The 10,968-nt window shown below is 41.2% G+C and overlaps 1 protein-coding gene across 1 annotated transcript in view; it reads left to right on the top strand.

Moving 5' to 3' along the window:
- The first annotated feature begins 4,250 nt into the window (after nucleotides 1-4,250).
- adarb2 (adenosine deaminase RNA specific B2 (inactive)) overlaps nucleotides 4,251-10,968 on the top strand; it is a 198,150-nt gene continuing 191,432 nt past the window's right edge. Inside the window, exon 1 of the mRNA XM_071415101.1 lies at nucleotides 4,251-4,755. Within this exon, the coding sequence (XP_071271202.1) occupies nucleotides 4,653-4,755 (103 nt within the window). The 5' untranslated portion in view covers nucleotides 4,251-4,652. The remainder of the gene's footprint in view (nucleotides 4,756-10,968) is intronic.

Raw genomic sequence — 10,968 nt, 5'->3', positions numbered from 1 at the left:
TATCCCCTATTTAGTGCACTACCTTTGAACAGACTCCAATTGGCCTTGTTCAAAAGTAGTGCACTACATAGTTAAAGAGTTCCATTTGGGACGCACCCAATATCCGCATAGAACAGAGAAGAAGGAACGGGGCTCCGGACTCCAGACCCAACCCTGTCCTCCAACTCCACAGCCCTGACCTGTGGGTGGAGTAGAGCTTCATAACAGAGGGGGAAAACAGCAAGGGTCTACGTCTGAAATGGCACCCTATTCCATATATAGTGCATTACTTCTGATTCCTATTTCTGACACATCCAGGGAAATTATAACCTTGGAGAGTAAGGAAGTAAGTTTCTAAGGCTGGGGTTATACAGGCAGCTGATATATTCTAATATTTTGCTGAATTGTTGGCAAAAGATCAGAATTGGGCTGCCTGTGTAAATGTAGCCTTATGGAGTCAGATGATGCTGACAGTGATGCTGACATGATCGTAAGTGTATTGAGGTGATGATGTTAGAGGTAAAAAGGTGCTTAATTATGGCACTTGCTTGTTATCAGTTTCAAGCAGAAACCTGTTTGAAGAGGAGTGGTGTTAATTTGATGCGTGGCACATGTGGCGTGGTGTGATATGATGAATTAATCTATTGCTATGGAGACATAGACTACTCCATCTCCATGGGAGGCAACTAGCTCCCTCTATTCCTGACTGTCCATATTGAGACACTATTATACAATTAACAGCTTAGCCTAAGGGTGTGCTGAGTAAGATCAAATGACAATATTACATACATAATGATTGCTAATGAATCACATCAAATTTGATGCCCAATTTAAGTTGATATATTAAATTATAGTAGTACTCATGAGGGATAATAAGAATACTAGTAATACCACTTACATATTGGAACAAGATCATGCTGTTCAATACATGCAGTATGTATGAATGTGGTTACTACACATAGCATGCGTTTATGACTTATATAGCTTTGTGCACAATACAACAGCTACATTAAAAAAGGTTGTATTTTCCTCCCTGTATTTAGAGTAAGAAATGGGTCGAGTAAGCATGGGGATGAAAAAGGTTTTCTGTTGTTTTACATCTAGAATTTTCCTTTTCTATTTGGGTGCGCCATATAGAGTTCAGCACCATGGAGAAAGGTCAGCACCATGGAGAGAGGTCAGCACCACGGAGAGAGGTCAGTGCCATGGAGAGAGGTCAGCACCACGGAGAGAGGTCAGCACCATGGAGAGAGGTCAGCACCACGGAGAGAGGTCAGTGCCATGGAGAGAGGTCAGCACCATGGAGAGAGGTCAGCACCACGGAGAGAGGTCAGCACCATGGAGAGAGGTCAGCACCATGGAGAGAGTTCAGCACCATGGAGAGAGGTCAGCACCATGGAGAGAGGTCAGCACCACGGAGAGAGGTCAGCACCATGGAGAGAGGTCAGCACCATGGAGAGAGTTCAGCACCATGGAGAGAGGTCAGCACCATGGAGAGAGGTTAGTACCATGGAGAGAGGTCAGTACCATGGAGAGAGGTTAGTACCATGGAGAGAGGTCAGTACCATGGAGAGAGGTCAGCACCATGGAGAGAGGTCAGCACCACGGAGAGAGGTCAGCACCATGGAGAGAGGTCAGCACCACGGAGAGAGGTCAGTACCATGGAGAGAGGTCAGCACCATGGAGAGAGGTTAGTACCATGGATAGAGGTCAGTACCATGGAGATAGGTTAGTACCATGGAGAGAGGTCAGTACCACGGAGAGAGGTCAGCACCATGGAGAGAGGTCAGCACCATGGAGAGAGGTCAGCACCATGGAGAGAGGTCAGCACCATGGAGAGAGTTCAGCACCATGGAGAGAGGTCAGCACCATGGAGAGAGGTCAGCACCATGGAGAGAGGTCAGTACCATGGAGAGAGGTCAGTACCATGGAGAGAGGTCAGCACCACGGAGAGAGATCAGCACCATGGAGAGAGATCAGCACCATGGAGAGAGGTCAGTACCATGGACAGAGGTCAGTGCTATGGACAGAGGTCAGTATAGATAACTCTATTACAGGCTGACTAGCTGGAGAGCCCTGGAAGTATATCACGTTTTGGAGTCACACAACAGATGCACATCAATCACATGCTACTTGGGAAATGGAGAGAAACCTTTAATACAGGAAACAAGTGAAATAGGAGGAATTTTGGTCCTTCAGTGATGCAGTTCTAACACAGAAAATGTGCAGTATGGAGTCTAGTGTAGCGACCCTTTGGATCTGGGTAAGAACTGACCTGGAATCAGCCACAGGACTCCATAGCGCTCCATAGACTTCCTAAACAGCGTATAGCCACTGCAGCCTCACCGCTGTAAATTTCCCCTCCTCAGTGTTATCTGTGAATGGTTCAACCCCACACACCTTCAGTACGTCCCCAGATAGTGGCATTGGCAACTTGTCACTTCCATTGATTTCTCTTAAACTGCAATTTACATGGATATTTGTGGGTGTCCTCGGGGCAGGCTGTGTCCCATCGGACAGACCTGAGAATGCTACGCTACGCAGCGCAGCACCACTCCCCCCCTCCGGCATCCAGGAAATGTTTCCAGCCTCCCTAGTCCTGCTCGCCATTACAAAAGAATCTCAAAGTGACTTTTCCTTCCGACTGACATCAGCAAACATGTCAGGTTTCTGAAAATGCAGGGCTTTTTTTTAATGTCAGAACTGAAATAAATTGGAGTAGGAAGGTTAAACCTTCATGATGCTGCTTGATGTATGTTTTGAGTGTTTGTTTTTTTTTCTCTCAGGAAAACATCAGCATTATTATTAGGCAATGTGATTGGTGGTTTGCTTTATGTTTTGGATCACTGATTTTCACAAGGTTTTTTAGGTTCTGATTTTAGGTTATATTTGTTTTGTTTTTATGTTAGTTTAATTCCCATGTTAATTAAACATATTTGTAAAAAGTAATTATGTAGTGGATATTGTAATACAGTATTGTGAAACAGTTGGTAGTGCTACAGTATTTTTACTATTTTTTCTTCTTTTACATAGTCTGAGTTATTGTGCTCTTGCTTGCAGTTAGAATTGTGTGATTTTTGTATGATAGTGACTGTTTTTGGCACCACAGCACCTTCACCATACAGCTGGCCTTGCAGAGAGCACAGAGCACTGAGGGCTAGGGGAATCAAAATGTCCGCCAGCTAGAGAAAGCACATAATGCTTTCTGAAAGACTCAACACTGTGCTTTAACACAAAATGCCAAAATGTCATATTCTTCAAACTTTTCAGTGGCAATAACCTGTCAGAACTCAGAACACTTTTACCTCTCAAGTGGAAAGTCATATAACGTCTGCTGTTCTGTCCTCTCGGCCTAAATAGAACACAGAGAACAAATGGAATGGCGTTACGTTGGCCTATGCACTGACTATACAGTCTCAAGTGTGTGAGTAAACAAAACAAAGAAAGGAATCTGTCAAGTCCTCATATATAGTAATAATTGTTTACACAGAATAACATGCAGTCGTTGTATATTATCCTGTCCCACTCCATGTATGATATAAGTATGTTACAAAAATGTAAGAATATTTCGCTGTCTTGAACTGGATAATGCTGTATGTTAATAATATATACAATTATATAATGTCTCTTATAAACTGGGTGGTTCGAGCGCTGAATGCTCATTGGCTGACGGACGTGGTATATCAGACCGTATACCACGGGTATGACAAAAAATGTATTGTTACTGCTCTAATTACGTTGAGTAACCAGTTTATAATAGCAATAAGGCACGGGGGTTGTGGTATATGGCAAATATACCATGGCTAAGGGCTGTATCCAGGTACTCTTCGTTGGGTATACCACAGCCCTTAGCGGTGGTATATTGGCCCACACCCCCCTCCTGCCTTATTGCTTATTTGATGCCTCTTGAGACTGTATACATTATAAAAAAGAAACATTGCATAATAATAATATTGATTTAGTTTCAATACATAATAATCATAATCCCCTCAGAATCCCAATAATCCTACATGGCACAATATGGACACAAACAGACAATAATGTAAGGAGACACACAGTGAAAACGAACCACGAAGAACCCTGTCTGTCACAGGCAGATCTTTACCTCTCTGTCATGTCTTGTCCTGGGGGACGAGAAAGGCATCACCCAAATCACTCAGCCCGAATGGGCGCTGAGTTTGCAAGACAGTGAGGGAAGGAAAGAATGGGTGCGTGCTCTGTGCAGGCGGTTGGTGGCGGAGCTACTCGTGATGTCACAGCAAGGAGACAGTCATGATTGGGTCTAATTAGAATTTGCGGTAGCAAATAGATAGGCTTCCTGCATGATTGGATTCAAAGTGGCTTCTGGCAAAATTCGCAGAGGTGCAGAAAACTAGACGTCGCTTTACACACAACCTGCGCGAGGGGAGGCGGCATCACACCAGTGTGAGCTCTCGCGCAGTCCAGAAAATACAACCGTCGCTCTCGAGACAGAGGTTTGCAGGAGTTGGAGGAGTAATTGTGCTCACAGAGCTCTAGCAGCGAGACGCACGCACTCCCTGGTAAGAATAGTTCTGCAAGGGAATAAAGAGAAGTCTGAAATCATCCACACCGTCACCAAGGACTGTTTTATATGACGAACTGCTAAGAAGAAGCAGAACAAGTTATTTCGCGCGTTTCTCCACTGTCACTACATGGCATCAGTTCTTGAAAACAACACCCGCACCTCGGGAACTCCGAGCAGTCAAGTCAAATGCAAGTTCAAAAGGAGGAGGAGAAGAAGGTCAAAGAGAAAAGGTAAAAACTTTTATATGCATTTTTATGTTTTATTTTTTACAGCGTGTCAAACGCAGAGGTCGCGCGCACCTTGGAGTCTGTAGCGGAGAGCAATGACAACATTATACTGCGTAGCGCACGAGGTTTAGGTACTAGAAAAAAATTATATCCCTAGACATTTCAAATATTAGCCTAAACATATGTAATAATTGAAGTATTTCCTTTTTTTTGTGCACACAAAGCAGAACATATCACCAGTCCCATCATGACGCATAGTCACCAATCAAAGTTGAAGTTTTAGCTTCATTCAAACAATGTTGTTTGCTTTGAGTCATTAAAACGCCATGGATTATGTGTTAATGGTAGCATATAGGTATTGGGATTCGTTTCACAAGGAAAACGTTTGGAGAGCTTTCTCTGCCATGCTTCAACAAAGAGCGCGTGACATCAGCGCATCCATGTACCGGTTTTTAAGTTGCCACATTACCCTAATGACCTCCCAAAAAGAAAAAGAACCTCAGGATAATATAGCCAATATTATGACAGACACTTCAGTAGCCATATTTTGCTATATTTTATCCACTTTGTGTAACTTGTGCCTAGCTAGGCCTATAGTCTACACAGTAGCCTAATCCACGTTTAAATTCATCACACGCTGTAGTCCTATTGCCCTTTGATGAATAATTAATGCATTCTACACTCATGAGTAGGATATGGCTTGGATATGCAAAAGAATGACTAAATAAACATGCATTTGAGGTCTGACTCCAATTATGCCGTATAGCCCAGACCATAGATTGTAATACGCGTTTGACAGTGACATATCCTAAATTCACTTGAGTGACCCTTTTAAACAGATTTTAGTAACATGTTTGCTTATTTTTCTTATCTTTATACATTTAATTCAAACATAAATTATGCATCCTAGCCTTATGCAATATTATGCAGCCTATCACCCAGCACCTTGGAATGTAGTAGCATCATGTGTGTTAGGAGAGACATCTTGCCAATAGGGGGCACAGGGGTATTATTAATATTTACATTATAATCATTTTTACAATTATAATTTTTTCTTCTCTGTAATACTACTAGCCACTTAGCAATGTAATGAAGTTGGCTTTAGCTAACCCAGATAGGTTCCCAATCGCCTAACCTCATAACTAGCTACCAAGTAGCTGAGGAACGCTTAACTCTGTTTTCTTATATCGAGGAGGTATTGACTGATGGTGACTCAATGTTGTTGCTAGCAAATCGTGTGACCACTTATCGATACTCAACTCCACCTCGATATAAGAGAACAAGAGTTGAGCGTTCCTCAGCTAGCTACCAAGAAGCCATTTTAGTTTATCAATCAAGTTAGAGTAGTTAGCTTGTTTGAAAAATTCTAAATTCTCCAATTTATGGATGGGGGGGGGGGGGGGTCCAGCCACCCTTCGGACCACCCCCCAGCTATCCTCAATTACTTTGTGCCCCGTCAGATTTTTTGGGGTGCGTGGCGCCCCTGTGTGATAGTTTATGTTTATTTCTGAAGTGTGGTTCAAAACGTTTCTAACTGTGAACTACTGTTAGGCTACAACACATTTACCCTATTATTGTCAAAATATGTGCATTAATATACATATTTCACATGTTGACTTTAAATAGTGAACGAATCCCCTAGGGCCATGAAGCATACACACGTCAGCCGTCAGACAGGTGAAATATTAAAATCATCAGTCTTAAAGTGGCTTTTAGTTTGAATGAGTATTCAAATTCAACTATTCACTTCTCATCATAACTGTGCTATATGGTGATAAGGAGTAAAATGACACGGAGGCCTGTAAAAACAAGCCTGTGTGTCAGGGACTTGGAAATGCTGACAGAAGGTTACAGATGAGTCATTGCTCAGTTAGAGGGGTCAGGGAAACATCCAAGACACAGCAGATAAATAGCATTATAATGCACAACACTGACCAGATGGCTTGTTTACCAAGAAATGATAAACATCAGGGAAATAATTCTGGAATAAAATATAAAGTGTAAGTAAATAAGATTGAATGGTGTGCATGAGTTGGACAATGAGTTAGTCATTACTTTAGTCAGTGGAAAATAAAGAATGTGCTTTTTGTATAGACATAGGAGCTGGTGTTAGGGGACTACACAGTCTCTTTCCCCCTGTTAGGTTAGCATGGTAGGACCCTCACCTTTATCACACCCACTGACAGTAACAGGGGACTGTATGGATTTGCTAGTGTGTGCTTTGATTTCTGAGTAGTCATTTTCATCTAAGGTGATTAAATAAATATCTGGTGAATTGTTAGTATGTCTGAAATAGGGACATTTTTCCTACAGTGCCTCTAAGTGTAGCCACTATGCAGTGTAGGCTACTGGTGCACATCTGAGGTTTGTGGTGAAAATGTAAAATTTCTTCATGTACACCTTGTCGGAAATATGTATTTATGAATATTGTAACACACCTTAGTCATGGCAATGAAATGTAGTTTTAGTATTGTTCTTACAGTATATTCAGAGTGAGGTGTCTGCGTATTGCATCCCGAGCTATAGAGTGTGGATGAATGCTCAAAGCATGTTCAAGTTTGTGACACCAATTGAAATCATAATGAGATTTCATGAACAGTTTGCACTTTGTCATCAAACTACAAACAGACCACGCCGGAACACCATTTCCATAAACCTCGGATATTAATAGCCCAAGTAATTGAGACAAGAAAGACAATACATAAAATATAGTGCTGAGGCAAATGTATTTACATAATGGAAATGACAGAATTGGTTACACAACATTAAGCATTGCATATGAATACCACACAATGACGTGCACATTAGTTCACAGTCCTTCACTATGAGTTTCTAAATGGCTAATTTATCAGCCTGTACTGATTCAGTCTGATAGCAAGGGACATTAGGGGCAGGTTGCAAATGAACTAGAGCTATCTCTCTCTCTCGTTCTCTCTCTCTGAGGAAACTTGTGGTCCAACGTGATAGACTCCCTTAGCAAGTAGAATGTAATACAACATTAATGTCACCATTACCAACACTGAGAATACACTGTACATGTTATGCCAATGGAAGCCTGTGTGGGGGGGATAAACTATAGACGCAAAGTAGATGTCCAATACTGTAGTGGTGTAGCCTGTATATTGTGTTGACAGCCATCTTTTTTGTCCAAGAGACAATGCCCTTTCAGTCAGGACTATCTAACCACCATTAATTACACAAAGTGATACGCTTCAGCAGATGGTTATAGCTGTGGGTTATTTCTTCACTGATAATGGATTTGAGACTTTAATACTTTGTGTGTTATTCTAATACACATTCATCATCTGGAGAGCACAGACAATTCTTTTTATAGTCCTCTTGGCAAAAAGGCAAAAACAGGCAGCAGTGTTTTGGGATTATCTGGACATGGCGTTTGAGAGTTAATCCCTCACAAATGCTCCAGATTATTTCGAGATGGACTATGGTTTAAAATCTCTGTGTGTATTCAAAAGGATGTAAGCAGATTTTTTCCCTGATTTCATTAAAACATTTTTTATATAATCTGTGTGATTGTTCTTTGAGGGCAGAACAGTAATTGTTGTAAAATGCATCGGTAAAACCCCATTCCCACAATAGTTTAGGCAGTAGTCACAGAAAATAGGTTAGTCGTAAAAGTAAATATATATATATATATATATCTACACCATCTATTGGTGGGTGCTCATATTTGTCCTATTTCACACATGTACAAGTTGTATTATATGCATGTGTGAGTTGTGTTTTGTACACCCTCAGAGAGTGGGTCAGTAGTATAATATAGAAACATCATTTACTCACCAAATCACCTATTATATTGACCTACAGTACTGAAACATTCCTGGAAATGTAATGCACAATTGGAAATAATGAACATGAATTATTTTCAATGTAATATGAATTTGATCTTCTGCAATTTATGTGTCTGAGTGCTATCAACATTATGCTCTCACAAGCGTACACCAAATGTCTTTTTGATTTGTATGTCATTTAGTAATGTGTATGATTATTGTACTATACACACTGTCCACAGACATTGTCTGTCTATCTATACTCTTTATAACTGTGCATTGTGTGAAATACATTTAGTTGTGCTTCATTTATCAGCCTCTGAGGATAGCCTATTGAGATCCTTAGAGCAGTATACTCCATCATTACTGTAAGCAGCAGTTTCTTAGACATGCTGTGTATTTTTCACTGCTTTAATTAATCACACCACAGTGATTTAGTCTGTAGTCCCTCGGGACTGGTGCAGTCTCTACCACAAAAGACTAATACAATTTGCCATCTTTGTGAAAATGTGACACGCTCTCAGTGACAAATAGCCCAGACTACTACAATGTATAAATTAAATTCAACACCTGGATGAAATATATTTCATTCTACATGTTGCATCAGGGATTGTGTAATGTTTTGTGTTGCTCTTATGTAAAATCATAATATTCAATCCACTTAGCACAAGCATGGTATAATCAAAAAAATATTCTATATACTCTATACACAAAAACTATATTATTGGCCTTCCCCTAAATGTTTTTTTCTGACCATAGAAAATAATAGATTTATAACTGAGCATTTTCTTTTTAGTATCCAACTATACTAACAACACATAAGCGTGCTGACTGGAAGTCAGTCAGAAACCGCTGACACCAAGTGTCACATAATTTATGTAGCAATTACTGTTTACGCACTCCCCTACCGGCGGACTAGCGGGGCCAAGCAGGCAGAGCAGGGCGACACAGCGCAGGGCTGTGGACAGACGGACGGACAGGGCTGCAGACTGGGGTCAGTGCATTTCCAGTCAAGGCAGGGAGCTCAGCGACAGCGATGTGAGGCCATCACAAAGCTATTAGCAAGGCGGACATGTCGCCTAGCGCGTCACAGGGCAGCGGCATCACACCACAGCTACATAGTGGCGGCAATGACCAGTTGACAGGAGAGAGGAGCAGAGCCGGGTAGCGAGGGCAGAGACCGCTATGGAGCAGTGGTTACTGGTTAGGTTCCTTTACATAAATGTTGGGGCAATACAACCGATATCCATATAGGTGTAGATAAGGAGCAAGCTGAGACCGGATCCTATCATCTTAAGGGTCACTGACCTTTTGGTGTGCCACACTGACCTGACAGAGAGTCTACTCTTTTTACAATGCGATACTGGGACTAGACATGGCATTTTGAATAAATTAGCTCTTTTGATCCCACATCCCACATATTCATCTTGCACAATTTCTAATGTAGGTTTTATCACTGCACAGGGAGAATTCTCTGTAAGGAATAGTTACCATGACCTGCATTAGCACAGCTATTAATGTAAGGGACAAACCAATGTCACAGCCACTGTGTTTGGGGAGGGGTTTTGTATTTGTACTGTAGCCAGATGTATTGCTGTAAGAGATGTAAACAATGTTTTGGCCTTAAACAGTTCCGTCATATTTGTGCTGATAAACGCATTAAAATCTGTGACAAAACACCTCTGGCATTTAGCGGGTTAATGAAGATCATCACCACCGGCAATCGTGGTGCCGCGTGCGTAGACTCGCACACACGTGCGTGCGCAAGGACACACACATGCGCACACACGCAAGCATGCGCAAACACACACACACCGCTCTTGATTAAGTGTAAAATATTCCCTGGTTTAGGACACCGCGTCCTCCCCTTCTGAATGTTTAGCTGGGTGTACTTACCCCTGTTCTCTCAGGAGAACCCGCAGCTAAAATGACCAAGGAAAGGAATAGCAAAACTTTAGCAAATTATCATAATGACTAATTATCTCATAATAGAGACTTCTGAGACTTGGCACTTGAATTTCTGCTTAACGTTCAGTGAGGAAAAACACATTTCATGCTGAAATGTCTCAATAGCACAGATGAGCTGCTGAGGTAATCGCCTCGCTGAGGTTATAACGGGAATAAATCAAAACGTATTAAAATCAATGGGACAGGAAGAAGGAAGTCTCAACTGCCTTGTTAAGGAGTTCATCTGCTTGAATTTTAGTTAATCACTACATCCTTTACTTACTCTGTATTTTGGGATTTTAAATGTTATTTTAATGCATAATGATAAATGATTAGTTGCCATGATAACATAATACGGAAATTAAATTAGTCCAATCATAGGATACACAGTACAGTACGCTCTTAGAAATAAATTAAGTATATCATTTTAAAAGCTTTTTAGTCAAAAATTGAATGAATGATAGTGTCTAGTTACAAGTAT

The sequence above is a fragment of the Salvelinus alpinus genome, chromosome 8, assembly GCF_045679555.1.
Source record: "Salvelinus alpinus chromosome 8, SLU_Salpinus.1, whole genome shotgun sequence".
NCBI classification, from domain to species: domain Eukaryota; kingdom Metazoa; phylum Chordata; class Actinopteri; order Salmoniformes; family Salmonidae; genus Salvelinus; species Salvelinus alpinus.
This window is presented reverse-complemented; position numbering and strand designations above follow the sequence as displayed.